This window comes from Lampris incognitus, chromosome 3 (assembly GCF_029633865.1).
Source record: "Lampris incognitus isolate fLamInc1 chromosome 3, fLamInc1.hap2, whole genome shotgun sequence".
NCBI classification, from domain to species: Eukaryota; Metazoa; Chordata; class Actinopteri; order Lampriformes; family Lampridae; genus Lampris; species Lampris incognitus.
Window position 1 is genome coordinate 85,336,801 of NC_079213.1, and position 27,697 is coordinate 85,364,497.

Sequence of the window (27,697 nt, forward strand, 5' to 3'; positions counted from 1 at the left end):
GCAGACTTTATTGGTCCGATTGGCTATTTTGTAGAGTACATTCAGCATATGTGTTAAATTTCAAGTCAATCGGACTCAGTGTGGGTATCCTGGCCCTTCAAATGTGAATTACAGTGCCAACATCAGGCCGATTTCTTGTGAAGCGTTTGCACACGTTTCCAGTTATTCAGCCAAGTTTCATGTCTCTAGCTCATTCCAGCCCACAACCCAAATTAAGCTGAGGCGGCAGACAACAAATAATAATAAATAATAAGAATTTTATTTATGTAGCACTTTTCTAAAACAATGTTACAAAGTGCTTCACACAAAAAAACCCCCAGATAAAACCAGACAAGGCAAGAATAAGAGTAAGATCAAATAAGAGTAAAAATAAAAACAAATATCAAACATTTGTAAAAGCTTTCATAAAAAGAAAATTTTTGTGACGAGATTTAAAAGAAGCTAGAGACTTAGTTTGTCTTAGCTCAGCAGGAAGAGTTCTATAGTGTAGGGGCTCTAACAGCAAAAGCCCAATCACTCTTTGCAACCAACCGAGACCTGGGAATAACTAGCAGGGCTCCATCTGCAGACCTTAATGGTCGAGGGGGGACATACCAAGTCAGTAAATCACAAATATTTAAAGGAGCAAGACCATTTAAAGCCTTAAAAGTGAGCAGTAAATTTTCAAAATCAATTCAAAATATAACAGGGAGCCAGTATAGGGAGGCAAGCACAGGAGTGATATGGTCATGCCTCCTTGTCCCGGTAATGAGCTGAGCAGCGGCATTTTGTACCAACTGCAGACAGTGGAGTGAGCCCTTGCTGATAACAGAATAAAGTGCATTACAGTAGTCGAGCCGAGAAAAGACAAAAGCGTGTACAACTTTTTGCAAATCGGCAATTGATAAAAATGACCTAATTTTGGAGATTAGCTTGAGTTGGAAAAAGAATGACTGAACAGCATGTTTAATTTGATTGTCAAAACTGAGGTTAAACCGGCACAAACTCAATAGGGTTCTACCCCACTGGGGTTTGAACCCTTATAAACCAAAAACACTTAGATTTTAGCTCATATCGTTTGGTTTAATTGCAGCGCATTTTTCCATTGTTGTTTTGTCTGTAATGTGTTGTCTGTATTGTGTTGTGTTGTCAAATTGATGATGTTTTTTTTTTTTTTTTATTGCTTGTTTTTGTCTATTTGCATGTTTCCTTAAGCTGCAGTGTGTTGAGCTCTCGGGACCATCATAAAAAAAAATAAAGATCTGATTTGTTCAAGTTTTTTCTTTGTGATATTTGGCTATACAAATAAAATTGACTTGACTTGACTTGACTTTGTCGTATACTCATGGCTCATCCTTTAACCACCCTGCTGTCTGTCTCTCTCTCCAACAGGGAGTGGTCCATCAGGGCCCAGTAGTGGCGTAGCCTCCCCTGCCCACATCCCCATCCCCTCCCACGCAGTGCCAGACTTCTCCTACTCCTCCAGCGAGGACGAGTTCTATGATGCCGACGAGTTCTACCAGACCAGCATATCCCCCAAACATTGCATAGAGTGAGTATAGAATCACAGCATTATTACATTACGTAGAGTGAATAGGGTCACAGCATTATTACACTACATAGTGAGTTTAGAGTCACAGCATTATTACACTACGTAGAGTGAATAGAGTCATAGCATTATTACACTACATAGTGAGTTTAGAGTCACAGCATTATTACACTATGTAGAGTGAATATAGAGTCACAGCAGTATAGAGCACTTACAGTGTAAGGTACCCCTTATTCTAAAACTGCATGGAGTTAACAGGATTGATTTATTCTAATACTTTTTAGGAAAACTATAGATACAGGGCTCCAGACTAACTTTTTACATTGGTTGCACACCAGTGCAACCAACGTAAACCAACACAAAATTTAGGTGCACCCAAAATTTGTCACTGGGCCTTTTGGCACCGCAATAATACATTTTAAGCATTACATTTTTTTTGTTATTTCCCATACATGTTGGTAATTTCTTGACGAAAAAATAATCATTAGTTCTCTTCATTTTGAATTACCGCAATGTTTTAAGGTTGTGATGTCAATGCAGTCTCACACATGCACACAACTTTTTTTCCTCACCCACAATCTGTGAAGACCCACCCTACTCTGCCTCTGATTGGCTAGTGCTCGTTGCCTTTGTTCGTTAGGTTTAGGCATGAGGAGTGAGATGGTTGGGTGGTTGGGGTAAGAATATCAGGGTCAGAACCAATCAGAGGCAGAGTAGGATGCAGTGGGATGTCTTTGCAGAATGCAGATGGGAAAGAAAATAACATATATATGCGCGCACACACACGCGCGCGCACACACACACACACACACACACACACACACACACACACACACACAGACCTGCTAAATTTCAGGCACCTTGGTACAACCAATGAAAATGTTTAGTCGCACTTGACAGATTTTTGGTTGCATGTGCGACCAAAATAGTCACACCCTGGAGCCTTGAGAAAGATAGATACTTAATTATCCTACAAGAGATTTGTTTTCATCCTTCATACAGAGCCTCACATAACAGTGAATACATGTACACATACATACCACACAATATAGAACGTAGAACATAGAAAACAGGGAAACAACAAAAGAATCATGCAGCCAGCAGCCATACCATCATGGCATACTATACCATATATGCCAGCAGCCATATCAACATGTACCCTGGTTCTGCTGAATGACAGAACTAAGTAGGTATGGGCTTGGCTTGTACATGGACGGGAGACCTGGGAAAATTAAGTTGCTGCTGGAAGTGGTATTGGTGGCCCAGTAGGGGGTAGTCTTCCCTCTGGTCCTAATAGCTTGTTTGCATATGATGCGTGAACTGTAGGTGGAGGGCAGGAAGTGATTTTCTACATAGGAAGCACTATCACAAACTCTCAAAATGCCGGTTGCTCACATCGATTAAACCAAGAAACTACAAGGAGTGTTTATCAAGTACCAAAAGCTTTTGTTCGTAAGGGGTGGAAATACAAAAAATTGACCGAAAACACCGGGAAAAATGGCTTGCGAACCGTCGTCTGCCGTCAGGAGGAGCAGAGTCGGATAACGCGCGTGTGTGCAGTGACCATTTCATCAAAGGTAAAGTAATTTTATGTGGCTATGTTTATATAGCTTAACTACTTCCCTACTTTATTATGCTAAAGTTGTTTTTCTTTGCTTTGTTGGACTTTGTACCCATCTCGTCCATTCTGCTTTTCACTTCCTGCCCTCTATCTGAATCTCGCGCATCATCAGAATCACGTGACTGCAAACAAGCTATAAAACAAAATCCCAATGCCCCAGTGCAGTGACAGGGACACTGTGCTGTAGGAGATGCCATCCTATGGGTGAGAGGTTAAACCAAGATCCTGACTCACTTTGGTCATTAAAGATCCTATAGTACTTATCGCAAAGAGTAGGGGGTTCCCCTGTTTCCTGTCAAAATTCCCAACCTGGTTCTCTCCATCTGGCCATCTAATCATCCCCCTGTGTAATTGGCTCAATGATTCCTCCCTATCCACCTCAACCTGATGTGTGGTGAGCGTTCTGGTGCAAAATGGCTGCCCTGCATGACCCGTGTGGGTGCTACACATTGGTGGTGGTTGAGGTGAGTTTCCACTTTCACTGTGAAGCGCTTTGGGTGTCCAGATCAAGCACTATAAACGTAATCCGGGCATCCAAGTAGCATAGCAGTCTATTCCGTTGCCTACCAACACGGGGATCGCTGGTTTGAATCCCTGTGTTACCTCCTGCTTGGTCAGGCGTCCCTACATACCCACATCCGGGAAGTCGGATGCGGGTATGGGTTCTGGTTGCTGCACTAGCGCCTCCTCTGGTCGGTCGGGGCTCCTGTTCGGGGGGAGGGGGTACTGGGGGGAATAGCGTGATCCTCCCATGCGCTACGTCCCCCTGGCAAAACTCCACACTGTCGGGCGAAAAGAAGCGACTGGCGACTCCACATGCATTGAAGGAGGCATGTGGTAGTCTACAGCCCTCCCCAGATCAACAGAGGGATCAGCAGCGACCGAGATGGCTCAGAGAGCGGGGTGATTGGCCAGGTACAATTGGGGAGAAAAGGGGGGGAGTAATCCATTATTGTTGTTATTGTTGGTTTGAGCATGCACTGAGATAGGACGAGCCTACCTAGGATCATGTCCTTCTTACTCTGTATAAAGCATATGATTGCTTCCTTCGAGAGGATCACTTCATTTTTATGCTGTAGGTTTGCCTCATTCTAACACTGCATACAGTTTGGGATCACCTTTTTGCAAATTCCATTAAATGAGTCTATTGCCTCACATCTTAAAAGTGACACACCATGATTACTTGATTATGCTACCACCAGGCAAAAAATGTGTCGCACAAGAAAAGGAATAGCTGACAGCACCTTAGTTCATGCTAACTTGGTTGCTAAGCTGACTTCTCTTTTTTTGGTCATTACTTGCTCCTCACCCTCTCTCTCTGGTTCACACTGTCTGACCGTCTGTCTCTCTCTGTCTGTCTTCTCTCTCTTTCTCTCCATCAGTCCCTCAGGGCCCCCAGTAGGCTCGCCTCTCGGTGATGATGAAACGCCTTTAAAACGACTGGACACCAATGAATCCCTTAACTCTTCCATGTCCAACGGCACCACTGACGCAGGTAACACACACACTTATGCACTCATGGTCCAAATGTGGCTTTGACCTTTTTGGTAAATGCACCAAACAAGAAGATTCAGAAGACTTTTTTCCACTTAAGTCTTTCTTCTTAAGTAATGTGAGATGGCAAAGGTTCTAATGCCCCAAGATTCATGACAAAAGCTGTACCACTAGTCTGACACAAACACTATAATAATGTGAAGTACCACCCTCACAAACAATTCACTGTAGAAAAGCTTCTCAAGAGAAAAGTTGGCTTGTCCAGAAAGTGATATTTAGAAAGAAACTGTTTTCTTTGTGATGTAAATTATCTCATACTAGTAGTTTGACTTAATGTGACACAGTGACACTAAGACATTTCATAAATATATAAGAAAATAGATAGGATAAAAAGTGAAAGTGATTTAAGTAAAAAGTAATATGAAAGGAAAAGTAACATGGTGTATTTGTTTGTTCTATGTATACTAGAATTCTTGAGTTCTATGTGGATAAAAACTTGAGTATTAGATAATGTGAATTAAGTCTCTGTCCTTATCACATGAAAAAGCCAGGATGTAACCATTATGTCATTTGTGTCATAATTGCTTTTACTTTGCTGTCTGTCTGTTTGTAGACCTGTTTGACAGCCATGACGACAGGGATGATGAAGGGGAAGGGGAGTCAGTGGAGGAGCACAAGAGTGTTATCATGCACCTGCTGTCCCAGGTCCGGTTGGGCATGGACCTCACCAAGGTACAGGATCTGCCTGTCTCTCCTGCAGCATTTTCATCAGGCGATTTTGTTTCAGTTTGGAAGTTACAAATAGGAGAAACTGAATGGAAATTCCAAGATACTGAAGAAATATCAGATTTAGATATCTTATTTAATATAACGAGACATTTTTTATACTCACTTAAGGCAGAAAAATGGGCGCGTTACTAAAGAGATTATATGATAAATAGTGATGGAAATTGGCTTTTCACATCTCTCCAGCAGGAAGTGATTCTTGTCACCCCTTCTCTGTTTGTCTCTTAAATGTCTCTGATCACTGTCCTGCACACAGGGAGATCATTTAATGGCTTGATGAATCAATTGTTTTAAAACAAGGTAATGGAAATGCACTGTCTTTTGCCTTCTTTTATATTTTACAGGTGGTCCTTCCTACCTTCATCCTAGAGAGAAGGTCCTTATTAGAAATGTATGCAGACTTCTTTGCACATCCGGACTTATTTGTCAGGTACGTCATTTAAATACTCTATTCAATGCCATTTTCATGTGTCATCATTGTTTAGTTTGACTGTGTTGAGTGTTTATGAACATACATTAACCTGGACAGAAATTAAAATATTCAATATACCTTTGTTAAATAGTATTAACTCACACTTTTTCAATTTATCAGATTCATTGGGTTTGCCTCTGCTGAAGTAGTAGCAGTAGTAGTAGATGCTGAATGATGATTGTCAGAATGATTGTTTAACCACTCACAAATCCATTTTGATGATCTTTTTTCTGACAAATGTTTGAACTCCTCTGATATGGCAAACCCCACCCATCTGATATATTAAGAAAGTTAAAACAAACAGCAAGAATAAGTACAAGCAGTAAGTACAGATTATAATTTGTATTTACTGCTTGACCAAATTCATAATGATAGATATTAAAATGCTCAGAAAAATATAAACTCTTTAAGTGTTTCATTCTCTTAGTCTGTATCCAAGACGGCTTACCTAATCATTCATTCATAGAGAATCAGTGTCAACTCATTTCAACTCTGATCCCAATCTCGCCACCTCCTTTAGCATTGCAGAGCAGCCTGAGCCGCGAGAGCGAATGGTTCAGGTGGTGAAGTGGTACTTGTCAGCCTTCCATGCAGGTAGGAAGGGCTCAGTAGCCAAGAAACCCTACAACCCCATCCTGGGTGAAGTCTTCTTCTGCCACTGGGACCTGCCAAACCAGACAGAGGAGGCCCCCCAGCCTACGGTGAGACTAGCACTTCAAAAATTCAGTGGTCTCAAACTAAGTTTTTAGTTCTTATCGCATCAGTTAGAAATTAGTTTTAAAAAGTAATGAGCAATTTTCTTTTTTCTTTTTTTTAATTGCTGACATTCATAGTTTATCAATACAGCCAGTCAGAGTTCAGACTCTTATAGACACCACATGTATCCTACAATGAACTGAACTGGCACTCTAGTTCCTTAATTTCAATTTCAATTTTATAATTCTGCTGCCATATACTACTACTACTACTACTACTACTACTCTCGGCTGCTCCCGTTAGGGGTCACCACAGCAGATCATCCATTTCCATCTCTTCCTGTCCTCTGCATCTTCCTCTGTCACACCAGCCACCTGCATGTCTTCCCTCACCACAGCCATAAACCTCCTCTTTGGCCTTCCTCTTTTCCTCTTCCCTGGCAGCACCATATTCAGCATCCTTCTCCCAATATACCCAGCATCTCTCCTCCACACATGTCCGAACCATCTGCTGCCATATACAATGTGATCTATATAAGCAGCTAACCAAGTTCAGATTATTTGTTGATGCATCCCTAAAGTACTTGGTTATCAGAATATGTATAAAACTGATTATGATTCTGTGAAAAAAGAACTAATTCAAGCAAACGGTTGCAAAGGTTATGATGAAAATTTGCCCTAGAAAAACATGCAGACCGTAGGCTACCTGTTTTTGAGTGGATTACACTGTCTCATGAAACATTACTTACAACCATTATCGCTGAATAAATTATGGGTGTTATTTTTCCATCAGAAGTTTTTTTTACTTGCTTTGTCTTTCTAAAATTTTGCCTCTTTGGGGAGCACTTGCCTTTCAGTATCATATATTGAATTCACATCCATTAAAATGAGCGTAACGCACGTTTTGTTGTGTTATTACACGGAAATCTGTAAACCTCAGCTAATTTATTTGCTTCCATTCATCCTCTTTATTTTCTGTTTTCCTTTAGGAAACTGTATCAGATAGTCCAGTCCCGTGGTCCTCACCCAACAGTGTGTGTTTTGTAGCTGAGCAGGTCTCTCATCACCCACCCAGTGAGTATATCACCTTCCCTCTCTGGTTATATCCACTGACACATTAGAGCAGAGTACCCTAACGTCCTGACATGAATGTCCATTGACATGGTCCTGAGCCTGGATTATGTAGGAAATGATTGTTTGGAAACGCTATTTTATTTGTTCAGTATGGGCGTCTGGGTAGCATGGCAGTCTATTCCGTTGCCTACAGATAAGGGATCGTCGGATCGAATCCCCGTGTTACCTCTGGCTTGGTTGGGCGTCCCTACAGACACTATTGGCCGTGTCTGCGGGTGGGAAACTGGGTGTGGGAAAGTGTCCTGGCTGCTGCACTAGCACCTCCTCTGGTTGGTCGGGGCACCTGTTCAGAGTGGAGGGGGAACTGGGGGGGGAATAGTGTGATCCTCCCACACGTTACGTCCCCCTGGTGAAACTCCTCACCATCAGGTGAAAAGAAGCAGCGGGCGACTCCACATGTTCGGAGGAGACGTGGTAGTCTGCAGCCCTCCCTGTATCGGCAGAGGGGATGGAGCAGTGACCAGGACAGCTTGGAAGAGTGGGGTGATTGGCCAGATACAATTGGGGAGAAAAAGGGAGGAAAATAAATCCACAAAAAAATTCTTCTAATTATGGTATAAAAACAGTTTGTTAATCATGTAATTACTTTTTAATAAGCTCAAACTCACTACTAAAACATAGACAAAAAGGAAATATTTGAAGACCCAAAGTAATTTTTTCACTGAAGGCCAAATTTAACCCACAGCTGTACCTCTAGTGGCTGGATTAGAAAATATGTACATTTCAGTCAGGATCAGATGGTGTTAATGCATTGACTTAATTTTAGGATACCGTCTGATGGTAGAGTGCCAGAACTAGCTTGTCTATTTGACAATCCGCAGTATTAATAAGTTGTCAACTTTCATCTTCAACACTGAAGAGTTTGACTAATCTACTTCCCCTTTTAGTTTCAGCATTTTACGCTGAGTGTTTAAGTAAGAAGATCCAGTTCAACGCTCACATCTGGACCAAGTCCAAGTTCTTGGGGATGTCCATAGGTGTCCATAATATTGGCCAAGGTACATTTAAAGCACCTCTTCATTACTTTATATGCCCTGAAAATATGCTATTCATAAACCTGGTAGATCAGGGCACATATCAAGACCTTGTAAATGGCATGTAGCTTGAATATTTCTTCCCTGGTTGTGATCCAGGTTGTGTATCATGTCTGGAACATGATGAACATTACATCCTCACCTTCCCTAATGGCTATGGCAGGTATGTGTTATTGTATGTATTGATCTGTATTGATCTTGCTTTGCTCATGTTTAAAGGGAAATGATCACAGTTTTCAACATTGTCTGTCTATATCTATCTCTCTTTATCTCTCTCTCTCTCTCTCTCTCTCTCTCTCTCTCTCTCTCTCTCTCTCTCTCTCTCTCTCTCTCTCTCTCTCTCTCTCTCTCTCTCTCTCTCTCTCTCTCTCTCTCTCTCTCTCTCTCTCTCTCTCTCTCTCTCTCTCTCTCTCTCTCTCTCTCTCTCTCTCTCTCTCTCTCTCTCACGCACTCTCTCGGGTTGCCCATAGGCTGAATTGTGTAAGACAGTCTGAATAACAAAGCAACAAATTATGAAGCAAATTTCCACATTCATGGATTGTCTGCTAATAATGTCAGTGGCAGACACAATTTCCGCAGTTTTCCAGAGACACACAGAAGACTACTTGATTTTATGGTTGCTAATGGGATGTTATCCCTACAAAACTTATAGAGACACAAGATTGAAAATCACAGTTATTTACCTTTTGAGTTGAAGTGTTATTTGCAGCCAATTAAGTTCGGACATTTTAGGAATTTGTTTTTGTGGGCTCAACATAAAAACATGTTACATGATCACAACTTTTTAAAGTAGAAAAACTAATGTCTTATCTAAATATCTAATTAGCAATTAAGGAAACAGGGTGTGTTGGTTATCTATTGTATAGACTGAACAAAGCAAGAACTTAAGATCATAAATAGATTCTACCTGCAGAGTTGGACTCACATGTCTATTCACATGTTTTTTTATTATACTTGTAAGAAATATCTTTTAGAATACCTGAGTTTTTGCCTCCAGGTCGATCCTGACTGTGCCATGGGTGGAGCTGGGAGGGGAGTGCAGCATCTCCTGCTCCAAGTCAGGCTACAGTGCCAACATCGTGTTTCACACCAAGCCCTTCTATGGAGGCAAGAAACACAGGGTCACTGCTGACATTTTGTAAGTGGATGTCTTTCAAAATGTCTTTTGCTGTTGTACAATACCAATTTAGGTGCACGGACCTTAAATTGCTCAGTGTTAGATGATGTAAGCATTGGCTGTGCTGACAAAAAGATGATAATGGGGCTGCAAAACTTAATAGGAAGCCAAAACTAGACTCAGGCTATTGTGGTTGACGGCTTTCTATCTGTCTCTTTTGCAGTGCACCTAATGATAAGAAGCCTTTCTGCTCAATTGAAGGAGAATGGAACGGAGTGATGTATGCCAAGTGGGCATCTGGGGTAGGTTCACTTTGAAACTCTCATGATCTTCCTAGGGATTTCACTTCCAGCACATTTCAAATGAATGCAGCCTTTCTTAGTGCTCATCGGCGAGAGATTTTTTATTTGGTTGACCAATAGGACACTGCAGGCACTTGATACACTGAATGTAGCCCATTAGCTGCTTGGAATAATTGTTTGCTCAATGCTGGGCCTAATGAAACTTTTGTTATTCAATCTGGCAGGAAAACTCCATGTTCATAGACACTAAGAAGATGGGTATTATTAGGAAGAAGGTCAGAAAGCTGGAAGACCAGTTGGAGTATGAGTCTCGCAGGTGGGGATGGGGCTGGAGAATGGCTCCCCTGTATTCACAACCACATCAGATCAGTGCAAAACACTCCCTGATTCAGCACATTCTACATGGCTCATTGTAATAAGAAGTAGCGTTTAAACCAAACCTGGGATGGTTGCCATTCTTGGACTAGCCACCAGGCCCCTTGAAGAATCTCTCTGTGAATCAGTCTGTTTACCAGAGATGTGAACTCATCACTTAAGTGACAGTCACCTTTTTTATTCCAAACTGGGGTACATATTTAAATGAGGTCTAGGTGGTTTTGTGTCTACCACTGTAAAAGTCACCTTTTAGTCCCACCATGAATTTGTGTCTTTGCTTTCCAGAAAGTAATTTTGTGTGTTTATGTGACCAGCCTGTAACCTCTTGGTGTCAGAGTTCATTCATTTTCCATATACCTCCTGTTAATCACATTTTTATTACTGCTAATAACACATTATTATAATTATTATGTTTTTTACTTGTCAGCCTGTGGAAAGATGTGACACTCAACCTGAAGATAAAGGACATTGATGCAGCAACAGAAGCAAAGCACCGCCTGGAGGAGAAACAGAGAGCCGAGGCCCGGGAAAGAAAGGAGACTGAGCTACAATGGGAGACCAGGGTGAGACTGGCTGGCTGTTGCTTAGAGCTTAGCCATTGGATGCTAATAAGGAGTTTTTTACATTCGTATTTGCACGTGAACATTTTTTCTCTGTTTTGATTTTGAGCTCTTATTTTAACTTTCAGTTGTAACTCACCCATGTGAGTTACCTATATAGTCGGACTCTTTAAAGTTTTTATTTAGAAAAATAACCGCATGATGTCAAAACGGTGCATGGTGGTGAGCCAATACACTCTTGTCCTCTCTGTACTCATGTGAATTCTGACAGATCCAAATCTACTACTGCAGAGGGTAAAAGTAGTTAGGTCCTAAAAATTGTTCATGCTTTAATTTTATTTAAGGAACAATTTGAATATACCTCACCTTTTTGCTTTGTATTCAGTCAAAGTTGTCTTACCATTGCTCTCTATTTTTTATTTTTTATTTTTCTTCTTTTTTTTTTAGTTGTTCCATGAGGATGGGGAGTGCTGGGTGTACGATGAGCCTCTATTAAAGAGAATAGCCTCCCAGAGACATTAAGATGACCCTGAATTCTGAGAGAACACACATACACACACGCACACAGACTCACACACACACACACACAAATACATGTACAACGCAGAGTCTTCATAAGAACTCTTTTGCAAACCACTTCTTGTTAAAGCCTTGAAATGACTGACTGATGATTGAATATGTACACAGCTTTGCATTGGAGGACAAAACAATATAGAGGTGAATGAAAAACATCGAAGATGTAAAATGAAAATTAGTCAAGAGCCTCCCCTTGTTTGGCTGAACCTGCCTCCACCACCGATACCGCTCCACCCGCACCCTTCCATAAGACAGCACGCCGCTGTGTGGAGACAGGAGTATCTATTTGTCTCCCCTTTTTCTCTACTCTTCGTCCATCGACTTCACAGCAAAGCCCCTCAGCAGTTCAACTGGAAGAGCCCAGGTACTGGTCTGGATAATCACTGCTTTCCCTACGGATGTATGTGTTTGTTTGTTTTTTGTTTTTGTTTTTTTTATGCAAGCGGGTTGATGGTATTCAGATCAAATAAATCTTGACAAACAAAACAGCGTTCTACATCTCAGGGAATTTGGTGACTGAGAAGAGAGAGCTGCTGTCTCACAGCCTTACATGTATTATGGTGGAACAGAATGATCCAAACAGGGCAGGGGGGAAACTTCTCGGCTTGCCTAAACTAGTTAAAGCTGTTATATATAATATTATGATGGATATATAAATCTATATTCTTTTTTTATTTGCTCTTTTTGTTTCATTTTATTTTTCACTCTGGCAATAGTTAAGAAATCTTGATGTCAGAACTTGATTGCTTCACATCTTGAAGAATCATTCGATTTACCCTTTCAGACATTCTGTTTCCAGACATTTCAAGTTCAGTAACATTGCATCTACCATCTGTCAAATGCTGTGCTATCCTTTTTGTGTGTCAGGTGCTGTCTAAGAAGGAAGCCCTACATCATAGTATCTCAACACATTTAGACTGGAAAAGTTGTGAAGTTAATTAATTTTGAGCAATATTGGTATGTTTTTGATTGCCTGTCAAATGGCAAATTTGGACTTCCTGCTTTTAACTGAGAGCCCCACATTGTAAAGAAAAGAAGGCTAAAGAGACGTTCATCTGGACAGGGCACAAGGTTTCCTCTAGGGGATGACAAATTATAGCATAGAAATGTCTTTCTCCTGAAAACATCCATGAACAATTGATTGTTTACTTGTTTCTTGTGTTTCATGGTCATTGGATGACAAGAACGTAAGACTACAGAAGGAGTCTTAAGTCTCCGTTTCGTTCTGAGCATCTTGTTCTCATCTCCTCCCCAAAGGCCATGCAGCCCTAGGGGATTGCCTAAGGTAATGTTCACACTTGTGTTTTGAAAGGGAGTGTGGAGAAGACATGCTGAACAAAGGTTAGACTCTTAATACACAGCTGCTGTTTTCCAAGAGTGCTGTTAGAGTCCAAATTGTGTTTTTACAGTTACAGTTTGCTGCCATGATGGTCTTTGTCCAATAATGTTTTTCAGTGGAAGAAACACTTTGAGGTCTTAACATAGCATACTTTGCACCCTTGCTTGTTAAAACCATCATTCATTCTCATTCACGGCTACATAGTTAAATCCAGTCATTGAAAATGGGGACTGACTGAGGAAAAAAGGTGTCATCTTTTTCAAGCTATGAAAGCCCAAGAATGATATTTATAGCATAGTGCTGAGCCATCATTGGAGTGCCCTATTATTGTTTTTGGTTTTTTTTTTTTAAAATCAATAATTGCCTTTAGTAGTTATTATGCCAGTAGGAAAACCAAATTGACTTGTTTAAAATTGATATGAGAAGAACTCTCAGGCTCTTCTGATGTGGTTTGACTTGGTGAAGTGAATTTTGAAGGTTTAAGCCTAGTACTGGTGATGCATGCACTCAAATTATAACTAACGGTGAAACTTAACTGCTCACTGTACTGAAAGAAACATGTCAACCTTTCAAGTGAAGAACTGTCTTCTGGAGAAAGCCAATCGAAATTAGCAAAAGTTACATAAATTTAAAGCCATTACTTTTTCTCCATGTTGTGTTTGTAAATTCTATTGAATTGAGGCCTTGCCATACATTTCAGTATCACACACTATCACTTAATGGAGTGCAATCAAAACAAATGCATTTTTTATTTCATTCTAATCATAACCATTGATTGTATCAGATTTTCCTGTTTATTGATGCATAATATTAAATCTCTGAGTTCACTCCTGTGAGTCTTTGTGATGATCCTTTCAGAGGAACATCCTCATGATACAGAATGCTTACTCTGTATTGGCTAACTATATTTGGAAAGCAAATACCCACTCCTTGTAACTCTCCAAAAATTTGGGCTCAAAATGTCTTCTACATACTTAAATGCAGCAATGCCGTTCGACCTTTGAAAATGTTCAGCTGCTTTTGGAGGTTTGCATAAGTAGTACTCTTATTGAAAGTCTGTGTACTTTTTTAAACTTAACATTTACCATTAATTTTTCAGCTAGATTTTAAGTCTTACAAGTGGATTGTTGCATCAACTTCTGGTTAGTTGTTCACAGGTGTCTGTACTTTATCATGGTTATATGCACTTCAAAACACCTGGTAAAATCCTAGCAACCACAAATAAACTTGTAATAACCCCCTAGAAACTACATAGAACCCATCTATTAATTGCCTAGCAACAACCTCGTTGTAATAATATAATAATAATAAACTTTATTTATATAGCACTTTTCTAAACAAGGTTACAAAGTGCTTCGCAGAACTGTAACACCTACTACTCCCTTGGTAACCGTGGGAATAGTAGGCGTTACAGTTAGCAATAAAACCTAGGAAAAACCTAGCAATAACTTAACAACTCCATAACAACCACGGTGTGATGCCCCAGCAATCACCTAGTAACCACCTAGCAATTCGACACACGTCTTTTTTGCTACCTTGTTTTTCAATGAAACGACCAAATGTAGGAATAATTTCCATCTGACGCTTGAATGTAATATCATAGATGAAAAGCTTGTTGAAAACATGACATGTATTACATTTCTGGTTTTAAAAAACAAAACAAAAAACCTAGAGAATGTTATATCTGGGCTGCCTAGGAAATTTGACTTTTTTCTGTTTCAAGATTTAATTTTGGCGATATACAGGAAATGGGGGTGGAGAGCTGGGGAAGACATGCAGCAAAGGAGCCCATGGACTGATTGAACCACGAGGATAGCCTCAAAGTTGGATTTGTACATTGTTTTTGGTTGGCATTGGTCTCTTCTATTTTACGCCGTAAAATGCCTGCGGATACGGTCCATGCGGTCACGTCCCCTAAGAGTTTCCATAGACATTCTCTCGGAAACCACATGACTAGACAGGTAGAGGTACTGTGGTATGGCAGTCGCCCCCCCCCCCCCCCCCAACTAACCTAACGTTAAGCCTAAACCTAAAAAAAAAATAAAAAAAATACCTACGATGATTTGTGCGCCGCCAAGAATGTCAGTCGGATGTCCTCGCCAGTCAAGTGGTTTCCGAAAGAATGTCTATGGAGGCCGGACGGTAGAGCCATGGGGTGGAGCCTGAGCTCATTTCCCACAATCCTGTGCGCCAGACAGCTTGCCTTTATAAAGAAGTTAACGGCATTTGCTCGGCCTCATTCGGTCTGGTCAGCTAGGTGAGGTAAAGAACTTTAATCATTTTTGTCTTGTCAAGCCCGTCTGCCGTGGTCATTTATTTGTCCATTTTGCTTCTTTGTTTTGATATTCGTCCAGTTGCGGACTATTTCGCATTGTTTTGTGTCTGATCTCTTCGCAAGAAAATGTATTGGAGGAATATTCTTGGTAGGCCTCTGGTAGCTCTACCACGTGTCTCCTCCGGCTGCATGTGCTAAAAGGCTATCTAGCTAACAAGCTAATGTACTTATTACAACGGGACAGTGCTATTCCTAATATCCCATGCTCAAATGATGAAACAAGTGTTGGTAGGGACATCTGAGTGAAGTTGAGGAAACGCCAACCTATCTGATTGCATGGGGAACCGCACTAAATGCTATATGTAACGCTAGATTTTAGCTTACAAGGTAACGAGGTCGTTAAATGGTTGCGTGGTTGAACGTCTGTTTTCTTCCTAGGGCGCTGGTTCGATTACGGTGTCGAGCTTTACATCTTATTTTCGGTAAGGAATCGATGAGTTTTCTGTGAACATCCCATATAGCTGATGATGTGCATTAATAAGAGTAGTGGACAGAAGTGATTTCTGAAAATTTACTTTTCTGAGGCTATAAGTTTAATATTATATTAAACAGTGGCGGCATACAACGTTGACTTACAATTTAATTGTCTTCCTTCAACAGATCATGAATTTGTGCTGCTTGCAAGCCTGGAAATGTCATAGCCACAACTGGTAAGCAACATCCACAAGCAAAACCTGCTTCATTTTACACGCTTTCCGCGTTGACGTATCAATTACATTGCTCCAATACATCAAAATCATTTATCTCAACAGTTATCCAAGGAAAGTGGAGATGAACAAACTGCCATATGAGGTAAAGTGGTCACCTGGATCAGCTGTGTCTTAACGAATGTGTGCCACCAATGTTAGTGATGACCCATATTTGCTACTCTTGACGAAGCAAAATGATGAATCTGCATCCACCAAATGCATTTTCTGAAACATCGATGTCACTTGGCATTGAATCCTTCAAATTGTGATTAATTGTTTAACGGTGTTTCTTTTTGCAGGTGTTGCGTTAACAGCCAATGCATGAGCATGCTTCCCAAGGTAAGCTACTTAGCAGGCTCGCCTGCTAATCACTCTCTGAGGAACAGATCTTTTCATATATATTTTAAAAGCTTTTGAATTTCTTGACTGGATTTCCCTAATTTTTTCCCCCTCTCCCTTCATCCATACAGAAGTTGACGTATTCTATTTAGTTGACTGTAGACCCACTGACCAGGACAGGTAATGGTTCCAAGTGAACGGCTGATCATACTTATATCCCTGAACTGTGATGATGATTTTTGTTTAAAAACAATGGGAATCTCTCTGAAAAAGAATGAAAGATTTTTTTTTACTGATGCAGTGCATATCATAACAGTTCTGTGTATTTGTGTGTTATTGGCATTAAATTGATGCTTGATATTAACTTCCAGATGGTCGCTAGTGTGTTTGGATAAACTGGTGAGTTGCACATGATTATCACGAATATCCTTAATCTGATAAATGATGACTGCATAGTTCAGCAGATTGCCAGTGACGAACATGAATTTTGTCTTTCGCTCCTAACTGATGTATCTACTTCAAGCCCCTTTTGGGGATTGTTTGTAACATTGCAAGTGACTCTATCCCCCCCCCCCTCTCTCTCTTATTTTTTTTTTAAGACATGGACTTTTGGCAGTGCATTGTGATGGTGAGTTGACCAGAGGTTGGCATGATGTTAATAACTGATACAGTGATGACTGCATAGTTCAGCAGATTACCAGTGACGAATATGAATTTGTCTTTCGCTCCTAGCTGATGTATCTGAATTAAGGCCTGTTTGGTCACTGCGTCTTTGTTAACGCTATAAGTGACTTTTTTTTCCCTCTCCCCCCATTTTAGACATGGACTATTGTTGGCAGTGCAGTGTGATGGTGAGTTGGCCAGAAGTTGGCACAGTTTTGATAACTGATACAATGATGACTGCATAGTTCAACAGATTGACAGTGACGAATATCCATCGTCTTTCGCTCCTAGCTGATGTATCACTTCTGACTATATAAATATGTTCATTTAAAATTTGTTCCCTGATGTGTATTTCTAATTTCCAGGATGTCTTTCACCACAGCACGACTGACTGCGGCCCCACAATTGGGGTTGATTCTGGTATGCATCTGACAGTGCCATGATAGTTTTTGCCCTTGAATAACAATCTCATGATGCTTTCGAATCAGGTCACTGATCCTCTTGAAGAAATGTCGCATACTGATCTAGATTGTTGAAAGAGTTGTGATCTAAATATGTGTACTTGCTGGACTTGCTAAGAGCTTCCATGATATTTCAGGTGGAGTCCACTTGCATAACCCCTTGCAACCACAAGAGGCCACAAGGCACATGGTGAGTATAACATGTAGCAGATGTCACTGGCACCAAAGACCCACAGAACTGCATTGTTGGCATCCTGAAACTTCAATTGTATTAGACCTGCAGAACTCTGTGCCTGGCATTGTTGGCATCCAGATGACACATCCTGAAACTTCAATTGTATAAATCTGTTGCGCTAATACAATTCTCTTCAGTGTACCCTATGTTGACACTTGTTGACACAAAAAAATCAGATGAATTGAAGCCGTTTATATTACCAAAGACCTCAACAATGCCTAGCCCCATTAAATCTGTATTTGCAGGTCCTAGCAAATCTAGGTCTGTGTTCTGCCCTTGTGCAATGATGATTGTAGGTACTTGAGTGTGCCCTGTTATGTGGATTCCTGTTGTCTGACCTGTATGATGATAAAGTCAAAAGTGACTAAACCATGGATTCTTTGTAATATTAGCTCTAGCTGACCTGGTCAGAACTTGATGTTTGTCATGGGGGCTTGATATTCAGGGTTGAACTCAACAACTCTCTCTCTCTCACTCTCTCAGTAAGATGACGATCTGGAGGGCACTTGGAATTCCAGAAATGGTCTAAATGTAAGGATGTGAGAAATGGATGTGGCTTACATACATTTATTGTGGTTTCGGTGATGTATTTACAAATGTCTGACCTGAACATAGATGTGGAAATATCTAGCACTGAGTAACCCTATAACACTAGGTGCCTTGTTTCTATCTAAAAATGGATTACATGTTTGTTTGTTTGTTTTTGTTTTTTCAGACTGAAGCTGTGGCATGGCATGTCAATAGACCTTGGTAAGAATTTCAACAAAAATAAATGACTTGTCCAGAAACCTTTTAATATACAGAAGTGGGTTTGTGTGACCAAGCCAAACTCTCTGGCCAATCTTGGGACCATGCCATTCTGTTTGAACCAGACTTAATGAGTTTCTTCTGGACATAAGCCTTTTGATAAGCTTGTCAACCTGTGATGACTATATTCTGCCAAATGATTTCTGTGATTATACCCCATACCGTTCCATTTCTAGTCTGAGGTTGCACATCCATTTAAAAATTTGAATCCTCCAAATTGTTGTTGGTCTAAAAAAGACTGTTTCCCACATTGCCTGCAGGAAATTTGCCTGTTATGGGGAGGAGGCTACTGTGCCGAAGATGATGTAAGTAAAAGGACATTTGTTGACAAATTGGGCCATCTAGCCATCAAATTAAACTATGCCAACACATGATTGAGATCCCCACAGCATGTATCGCACACACCAACAACACTATTCAAGCAAAGCCAATCGTTTCTGTTCTTTAAATTTCATGGTTCTCATGCATCCTGGAAAACCCTTTTTATTTTAGTATTCCAGTGTCCCGAAACTATTTTTCAGGCCGTGGATAATTACAATTTTAGCTGAGGTTGCATCTTTTTGATATAGTTTTTAGCTGAGATGGAAATTCTTGAAGTCGGTGCACTCAGCTCTGGCCGTCAGTATACTTTAAGACTTCTTTGAGAGAAAAACGTGAAGAGATTTGGAAGCGCGTACCCGACTGGGCACTGCACTAGTTTTGGTTAATATGGCTGTCCTGAATCCAAGCGTACCTCTTGGAAAGTCTTGGCGTGAACTTTGAATTTTACCTACTTAATTAGGCACACATGGGCGCAGTGCTTAGTGCAGTTGCCTCACACAGCCCGCACCAAATTGTCAATTGGTTTGAAATGAATGCATATTACGCACAAGACAAGCTGGTGGAATTTTTTGTTTTTGTACGTTACTCTGCAGCACAATACATCAATGGACAACAGCAGACATCACAAACGATAGCGGAAACAAACATGTTTGTATTAAAATCTAATGTCATCAGCCTTGTTTCAATTTTGTAAGATTTGTCCTTATTGGTGTAAATGATGCTGCATGTAAAGGTATTCATTGAGAAAAGTTATTGTCTTGCCTCTCCAGGTTCCTGTATAAATGGATGCTGCCATGAAAGCTGCAGAAACGTTTCTGCCAGGAAAAGTATGGCAAGCCACGCTACAAATCCTGGCCCAGACAGTTGCCACCAATCCAGTCAAGCTGCGCCAGCCAAAGCAAATATCAGTCATATTGTACAGTTGCGCTATCAAGTCAGGTTGCGATACCATTCAGATGGGTTGTGTGTATCAAAAGCTAAAAGTGCCACAAGACAACTCTTATTTGCATTTTTTTTACATTAAAAAGTCTATCAAAAATGGTTTTCATGGTGCTCATGATATACATGAAAACGCCTTTTTTTTTTTACAGCATGTTTAAGTAGGTTTTTTTTATTATTTGTGTAGCACTACCTTTGTCAGACAGTGCTTGACAGGGCAGTAAAACAGACAACAAAACACTACATGGTTAAATGAAAATCTTTATGAATAGTCATAAGGATGAGAAGGGTCCTGCACCCTTATGTTTTTGAAGTATTTTCTCTAAAATTTTAATAAGGACAATCTGAATCAGTTTTACTAGAACGGTGTTTTTCACACATTGGATCCCAAGATGCAAATGCATAAAAAAAAATTCTCCCATTGCTACAACTCTTGAGTTGTAGCAATTAAGTTCTCAGATAATAAGCTGAAATATTTGGTGGAGTCAGCAGAGTTCTAATTAAACACAACACGTCTGTGATTGTTTCAAAGTGTTTGTTTTGCATGGCCAGTAAGTTCTCTAACCTAACAGTGAAGAGTAAAAGCAATGCATCGAAAGGTGCTTGCTGTTGTTTGGCTGTAAATGTGTTGTCTTTATGAATTGTACTGTACTCCAGAGGACTGTGACGGCAAATAATCCTCTTTTGGACAATATCCCTGAGTGCATTTCAGCATTCACAATCAAATAAGTTATTAGTATATCTAGAAATGAACAATCACCAGACATTCATGTCCATGGATGGCACTCCCATTATTAAAGTTTTTACAGTCCAAAATGAAATCCAACTCTTTGTAATTTATTAAAAGCTGCAGTATTTTATAGTAATGAGTCCAGCCCATGAATTGCTCTGTAGGCTGGCTGCAGTTTCCTTTTAAGTGGCTTAAAGGATTATTTTGTGTACTTCAATCTTAGAAGGGAACATTTTTTAACTTACTTGCAACAAAGGTATAATTGTCATACAAAAACGGCAAAAAGCAGTTTTGTACAACCCAGGGGAGTCCAAAGTCCTGTCATTGTGTGACTGAGTTAAAATAAAATGTGCTTCCTTTAAAATGTTGGAAGTGGTTTTTTTTTTTTTCACATTCGATTTTAAAGTGCCATGTATTGCGCTCAACAAACCAATGAAACGGTCTGGGCTAGATATGTGGATGTGGAATTTACCAATGATCAGAAGCTGAATTGTAGAGGTGTTCTTACAAACCCAGGGTGGCGTAGTGATTAGCGCAGTCGCCTCCCAGCAAGAAGGTCCTGGGTTCAAGCCCCTGGATAGTCCAACCTTGGGGGGTTCTGTGTGGAGTTTGCACATTCCCCCCCGTGTCTGCGTGGGTTTCCTCCCACAGTCCAAAGACATGCAGGGCCAGTGAGTCAGCCATACTAAATTGCATGCAGAGTGTGGGACGGCATTCTACGAGTAAACCCTTGGGCAGCAAGGGCAGTCAGACAGTTGCATAGAAGACCTCACCGGGTCGCCTGTTATGCCTGAACTAACAATTACGATCTAAAAAAGTGCTGCAAGAGCCGTACCCATAAGAAAGCCACTACTCAGGAAAACAGTTCAGAGTCACTATTACCATATAATTATGGGTTTATTACAATTTGGCCATTATTGAAACTTGAACACGTTCCAACACACACTCCAAATACAACTGTGCATTAAAAAAACAACATAAAGAACCAAACAGCAAACTCATGGATAACTAAGGCAGGGCGGTGATAAGGGCAAACTATGATGACTAAAGATGAATACACTGAACACAGACAAGGGAAACAATACTCACCAACCTGCCTTGCAAAGCCAAATAAAAATTGAAAGATGGGCACTTACACCAAAAAATTTTTTAAAAAACAGGGATCTAAAACAAGCATGAGTGCCAGGCAAAAGTTAACTAAGAAGTTTACAAAAATCAAACCAACAGCATTCAGAAATGTGAGGGGGGCCTGTCCATGGCCTTGTGAGCTTCTTTTATAGGAGTCAGTCGGGGAAGCCTCAGGTGCAGCCCGTCTGCAATCAATACAGCATTCAGCGCCACTTCACTGGCTCCGCCTTCTCAGGCACCACCTCAGATGACAGAATGGGCAGGGGTGTAACATCGCCAGACCAAACTACTTTTGGCACCTAGATGCGACCCTCAAAGTAAAAAGGTAGATACAGTGGTGCTTGAAAGTTTGTGAACCCAGCAACACTTTCTATGAAGCTTGCATCTATAATGCCCTATAACGCCTATAAGCATCTTTAACACACTATAAGCATCTATTGCATCTTTCATGCCCATCCTTTCCTATAATGTGTATTACAATGACTAACGGCTATGGCTGAAGACTGTGAAATAGCACTAAAGTCTCTTATGCATCTCTGCAAAACCAGCAAAACAAGTTGGCTATGATGCATTATGACATTTGACATAAACAGGCTAATGATGACATATTTATAATGCATAAATCCATTTTATATTGACATAATTTATCATAAAGGTGGTTATGAGGTGTGGGGGCATATACATGGATATAATGAATCTTACAATGACTTATAGCTACACTTTGGGGCATTATAGATGCAAGCTTCAAAGAAAGGGTTACTGTGAACCCTTTAGAATTTTCTATATTTCTGCATAAATATGACTGAAAACCATCAGATTTTCACACAAGTCCTAAAAGTAAATAAAGAGAACCCAGTTAAACAAATGAGACAAAAATATTATACTTGGTCATTTATGTATTGAGGAAAATGATCCAATATTACATATTTGTGAGTGGCAAAAGTATGTGAACCTCTAGAATTAGCAGTTAATTTGAAGGTGAAATTAGAGTCAGGTGTGAGTGGGTGCCCTGTTTTATTTAAAGAACAGGGATCTATCAAAGTCTGATCTTCACAACACGTTTGTGGAAGTGTATCATGGCAAGAACAAAGGAGATTTCTGAGGGCCTCAGAAAAAGCATTGTTGATGCTCATCAGGCTGTAAAAGGTTACAAACCCATCTCTAAAGAGTCTGGACTCCACCAATCCACAGTCAGACAGATTGTGTACAAATGGAGGAAATTCAAGACCATTGTTACCCTCCCCAGGAGTGGTTGACCATCAAAGATCACCCTAAGAACAACAGTCGGCCAGGTCACAAAGGAACCCAGGGTAACTTCTAAGCAACTAAAGGCCTCTCTCACATTGGCTAATGTCAATGCTCATGAGTCAAACATCAGGAGAACACCGAACAACAATGGTGTGGATGGCAGGGTCGCAAGGAGAAAGCCACTGCTCTCCAAAAAGAACATTGCTGCCTGTCTGCAGTTTGCTAAAGATCACGTGGCCAAGCCAGAAGGCTATTTATTGGAAAAATGTTTTGTGGACAGATGAGACCAAAATATAACCTTTTGGTTTAAATGAGAAGCGTTGTGTTTGGAGAAAGGAAAACACTGCATTCCAGCATAAGAACCGTATCCCATCTGTGAAACATGGTGGTGGTAGTATCATGGTTTGGGCCTGCTTTGCTGCATCTGGGCCAGGATGGCTTGCCATCATTGATGGAACAATGAATTCTGAATTGTACCAGCGAATTCTTAAGGAAAATGTCAGGACATCTGTTCGTAAACTGAATCTCACAAGAATGTGGGTCATGCAGCAAGACAAACGACCCTAAGCACACAAGTAGTTCTACCAAAGAATGGTTAAAGAATAATAAAATTAATGTTTTGGAATGGCCAAGTCAAAGTCCTGTCCTTGAACCAATCGAAATGTTGTGGAAGGACCTGAAGCGAGCAGGTCATGTGAGTAAACCCACCAACATCCCAGAGTTGAAGCTGTTCTGTATGGAGGAATGGGCTAAAATTCCTCCAAGCCGATGTGCAGGACTGATCAAGTTACCAGAAACGTTTAGTTGCAGTTACTGCTGCACGTGTGGTGGGGTGGGGGGTTTCACACCAGATACTGAAAGCAAAGGTTCACATACTTTGCCATTCACAGATATGTAATATTGGATCCTTTTCCTCGATAAATAAATGACCAATTATAATATTTTTTGTCTCATATGATTAATTGGGTTCCCTTTATCTACTTTAGGACTTGTGTGAAAATCTGATGATGCTTTAGGTCATATTTATGAGGAAATATAGAAAATTCTAAAGGGTTCACAAACGTTCAAGTACCACTGTACACTAATGACTGCTGCAGTGAGTTCAAAAATCATCACATTGTGAAATTTACAAATGGCATGGTGATAGTGAGCCTGCTGAAGGAGAATGAAATGTCCCACGGTCCTGTCATAGACTATTTCTCCAAATGGTGTCAGGAAGCCTTTTTGGAATTACATGTGACTAAGACCAAAGACATGCGTATTGACTTTAGACATAATCCCTCCAACCCAGTTGTTGACGTTGTCATCTCTGAGGGCAGGAATACCGGCTCAACTAGACTGTAACTGTAACTGTAATAGTGGTTTCTTTGTTTTGCGCATGCTCTTTTATAGACCACAGGTCAACACAACAACGCCCTCGGGTGGTGACATAAGTATAAGAGCACATACACAACCTTGGTTTAGCCAATATTGTAACACCCCCACTTCCTCTATACTGTACACATCAGTCACAAAACATAGACTGTAGTCACAACACAATATGTCTGGTAGTTACATACAGCAGGTTACTTTTTTTTCCTCTCTTTGGCCTTGTAGGTTTCAGAGCTGTCTGCATTGTCTTTGCATAAACCCAACGACCCCCCCACTGCTTTTTTACCCTCTGGCAGTGTGGTCAGTGTGAAAGTACCATTTTCCATAAGAGAATCCATTTCCTCCTTCATAGCACGAGCCCACATTTCTGACTTTGTTGAGCTCATGGCTTCTTTGAAGGTTTGTGGTACATTACAGGCCACTCTGTAGCAGCAGTCAATATTGGTTAATATCTGGTCATTACACTCAACATCACATTCATAGTCTTCCAAGTACTTAGGAGTTTTCCTATCTCTTTTGGGATAACATGCCCCATCACTCTCTCCTCTGTGTTCTGTCTGAGTGTCCTCATTACTCTCTAGATTTTCAATTCTAGGCTCCTGGCTCTCTTTTGGACTCTGGTCAGCCATCTTGGCCTTTGGCATGGGGGATTCATATTTCTTCCCATGAAAATCATCATCAATCATTTCTGAATTTGTCTGAGTTTGGCGTTCAATGCCACTTTTTGTGACAAATTTGACCAGCCTGTGTTTTAGGACCTTCCCAGTGTCTGGGTAGTAGACTAGGTATGATGGGCTATTCTTAACATATCCTACAAAAATCCCCTTTTCACACCGTGAATCTAACTTTTTCTTGAGTTGCTTGTACGCATAGCACACTGATCCAAATGCTCATCTTTGACACATCAGGCTTTTTCCCTGTCAGCATGTAGTATGGCGTCTGTTTCACACGCCTATTGTAGCACCTGTTCCAAACTACTGCAGCAGCCACCACAGCACATGTCCACAACTTCTTAGGTAAGTTGCTCTCGATTAACGTGCACCTTGCCATTTCAAACAGTGTTCTCCAATTCCTCTCAGCAGTCCCATTTTGATGGGGTGAGTAAGGTGCTGAAGTCTCATGTCTTATGGCATTCTTACTAAGTAAAGACTGAAAATCCTACCCTGTGAACTCTGTGCCATTATCCGACCTTATACACTTGATCTTCCCATAGGGAGCAGTGTCAGCTATGAACTCTTCAATAGCTTTGGCAGTATCACTGTTTTCAGGAAATACACATAGACTACTCCTGAGTAATCATTAGTAAATGCCAGAGTATATCTGAACTCATCTTTTGCCTCTTGCTCTATGGGGTCGCATAAGTCAGTGTGACCTAAATCAAGTGCTCCTTTTTCCCTGGCGTCTGGTTCTCTGTTTCTACCCTGAGCAAATTTCCCTTGTATGCACACTTCACAGTTTAGTTTAGACTCATCACATTTTCCCTTAATTTTCATTCTCTCTACTACATTTTCCAACTTTGACACATCCTCATAGTTACAGTGACCTAGTATTTCGTGCCAGGTTTGTATATCATAGCATCCATGACACCCATCACCTTGTTCATCATCTACAGTGTTCAGATAGTAAAGTCTATTGTACACTTTGATGTCAAACCTGGTGCCATCCTTGTGGATGAGGTGGCTGTGTCCTTCCCGGAAGTTAACTGCAGCTCCGTTGCCCGTCGCTGCTTTAACAGAGAAAATGTCTTGTGGATATGACGGAATATACAGCGCCTTCTTCAGCGTTGTCTTCACCCGGCGACCCTCACTGTCCAGCAGGCAGACCTCCGCTTCACCTCTCTACAGCGCGACACCGCTTGTTTTCGTCCCGTCAGCCAACTCAAAAACGTGTGTCTCTGGCTGGAAACTGTCATCAAACCTCCTAAACTTTCCGATGTCGGTGATAATGTGTGACGTTGCGTCCGTATCCACCATCAGACCTCTCCGTTTTACTCCACTGACAGTCATCAATTTTGAAAGTGGAAGTGTGATCCTGTGCATCCACTGCTTGTTTCACGTTGTCTCGTCTTTCAAGTGGCTATATTTACCTTTTCAGACTTCTCTGAGATTCCACTTGCAACGAGATATATTTCAAACTTCTGCTTCCACACTCGCCAATTTTCTGCGAGGTTGCCTTCTAAGTTTAACATCCCTGGAGGTTTCTGCTGGTCCATTTTTCATGTTATGAGTTCTTTTCTGTCTTTCAAGACAAACTTCTGACAACATGTATTGTATCAGACCCAAGCATGAGACAGGTTGAGGTAGACTGAACAACGTTTACTTATTCGACTGTGTATATCAGTACAGTGTGGGGTTCTCAAGGTTACAGCGCCACTTAGAGGTACCCTCCAGTACTATACAACTTCAATACATCACAATGTCCATTGTTAAAAAAAAGCATTGTGATTGTGGAGACAGTGCATTATGTAATGCTATGCCATTATGCTAAATGTGTAAGTCCAAGTTCAAAGTTTATTCACAGAATTGCCTTGCCTTGCCTATTATTACAGTGTGAAATCGAATACAATTGGTGGGGTGTTTACATGCACCTTGGAGAAGCAGGAGGAAATTGTTTACATTAAGCATTTGATTACATGTATGTTCCAAAGCTAAAGGAAAGGAGATGTTACTGGCATATGTTAATATGGAGTCTTTGGTGACACCTATGGATGAAGTGTGTTAACCAGATTGCCATGACGAGATATATCTGTGTGGAGTTTGAATGTTCTCGTCCTCTGTGTGGAGTTTGCATTTTCTCCCCGTGTGTGCGTGGGTTTCCTCCGGGGAATCCGGTTTCCTCCCACAGTCCAAAGACATGTAAGTCAGGTGAATTGATGGTACTAAAATTGTCCCTAGAAATGAATGTGTGTGTGTCGGCCCTGTGATGGCCTGGCGACCTGTCCAGGGTGTCTCCCCGCCTGCCGCCCAATGATTGCTGGAATAGCCTCCAGCATCCCTGCGACCCTGAGAGCAGGATAAGCGGTTAAGACAATGGACGGATATATATACCCTTTAGTCGACTGGTTAACATAGTCGCTTGCAGTGTGGGAGCCACGGGTTCGCGTTCCGGCTGTGGCGGTTCCCTACTGCCCCCTGAATTCGCTACAATATCAACTTGATATTTCGCTCCTCGTTAGTCGAGCACTCAACACCATTGACGGTTTCGGAAAAAACGCTATATATATATCCAGTATGTGGGATAGTGTTGTAGTCAAGACCGCACCAACCGAGACCAAGACATTATCGAGACTAGAGAGTATCGAGACCGAGACAAGACCAAGACATTTGGAGGTCGAGACCAAGACAAGACCAAGACATTTGGAGGTCGAGACCGAGACAAGACCAAGACTGTATATATCA

General features: G+C 40.9%; 1 protein-coding gene, 2 long non-coding RNA genes and 7 other non-coding genes across 12 annotated transcripts in view; 9 read left to right on the top strand and 1 right to left on the bottom strand.

Moving 5' to 3' along the window:
- osbpl9 (oxysterol binding protein-like 9) overlaps positions 1–13,861 on the top strand; it is a 66,276-nt gene extending 52,415 nt beyond the window's left edge. For 2 of the 3 annotated variants that reach the window (XM_056276397.1, XM_056276398.1), the window contains 13 exons: positions 1,372–1,531; positions 4,532–4,644; positions 5,257–5,375; positions 5,774–5,859; positions 6,422–6,602; positions 7,586–7,670; positions 8,618–8,728; positions 8,864–8,927; positions 9,762–9,902; positions 10,105–10,183; positions 10,408–10,499; positions 10,986–11,121; positions 11,566–13,861. In XM_056276397.1, coding sequence (XP_056132372.1) covers positions 1,372–1,531; positions 4,532–4,644; positions 5,257–5,375; positions 5,774–5,859; positions 6,422–6,602; positions 7,586–7,670; positions 8,618–8,728; positions 8,864–8,927; positions 9,762–9,902; positions 10,105–10,183; positions 10,408–10,499; positions 10,986–11,121; positions 11,566–11,640 — 1,442 coding nt within the window. In that variant the 3' untranslated portion in view covers positions 11,641–13,861. The remainder of the gene's footprint in view (positions 1–1,371; positions 1,532–4,531; positions 4,645–5,256; positions 5,376–5,773; positions 5,860–6,421; positions 6,603–7,585; positions 7,671–8,617; positions 8,729–8,863; positions 8,928–9,761; positions 9,903–10,104; positions 10,184–10,407; positions 10,500–10,985; positions 11,122–11,565) is intronic. The other variant, XR_008810003.1, reaches the window with a different exon arrangement.
- Positions 1,434–15,184, bottom strand: LOC130109482 (uncharacterized). The gene is made up of 3 exons (XR_008810004.1): positions 15,091–15,184; positions 9,744–9,863; positions 1,434–1,495 (listed from the first exon to the last, which is right to left on the bottom strand). It is a non-coding gene; the product is annotated as an uncharacterized LOC130109482 (long non-coding RNA).
- A 59-nt stretch (positions 15,185–15,243) lies between these two features.
- On the top strand, positions 15,244–20,903 carry LOC130109600 (uncharacterized). The gene is made up of 15 exons (XR_008810016.1): positions 15,244–15,295; positions 15,747–15,790; positions 15,969–16,018; positions 16,121–16,160; positions 16,357–16,396; positions 16,528–16,576; positions 16,768–16,795; positions 16,996–17,024; positions 17,216–17,247; positions 17,425–17,479; positions 17,658–17,710; positions 18,239–18,286; positions 18,471–18,505; positions 18,823–18,867; positions 19,654–20,903. It is a non-coding gene; the product is annotated as an uncharacterized LOC130109600 (long non-coding RNA).
- LOC130110946 (small nucleolar RNA SNORD74) lies at positions 15,568–15,649 on the top strand. The gene has a single exon (XR_008810130.1). It is a non-coding gene; the product is annotated as a small nucleolar RNA SNORD74 (small nucleolar RNA).
- Positions 15,828–15,895, top strand: LOC130110953 (small nucleolar RNA SNORD75). Its single transcript, XR_008810137.1, has one exon. It is a non-coding gene; the product is annotated as a small nucleolar RNA SNORD75 (small nucleolar RNA).
- Positions 16,619–16,699, top strand: LOC130110941 (small nucleolar RNA SNORD79). Its single transcript, XR_008810125.1, has one exon. It is a non-coding gene; the product is annotated as a small nucleolar RNA SNORD79 (small nucleolar RNA).
- LOC130110949 (small nucleolar RNA snR60/Z15/Z230/Z193/J17) lies at positions 16,831–16,912 on the top strand. The gene has a single exon (XR_008810133.1). It is a non-coding gene; the product is annotated as a small nucleolar RNA snR60/Z15/Z230/Z193/J17 (small nucleolar RNA).
- LOC130110947 (small nucleolar RNA snR60/Z15/Z230/Z193/J17) lies at positions 17,059–17,140 on the top strand. Its single transcript, XR_008810131.1, has one exon. It is a non-coding gene; the product is annotated as a small nucleolar RNA snR60/Z15/Z230/Z193/J17 (small nucleolar RNA).
- On the top strand, positions 17,282–17,362 carry LOC130110948 (small nucleolar RNA snR60/Z15/Z230/Z193/J17). The gene has a single exon (XR_008810132.1). It is a non-coding gene; the product is annotated as a small nucleolar RNA snR60/Z15/Z230/Z193/J17 (small nucleolar RNA).
- On the top strand, positions 18,673–18,747 carry LOC130110945 (small nucleolar RNA SNORD47). The gene has a single exon (XR_008810129.1). It is a non-coding gene; the product is annotated as a small nucleolar RNA SNORD47 (small nucleolar RNA).
- Positions 20,904–27,697: the final 6,794 nt, after the last annotated feature.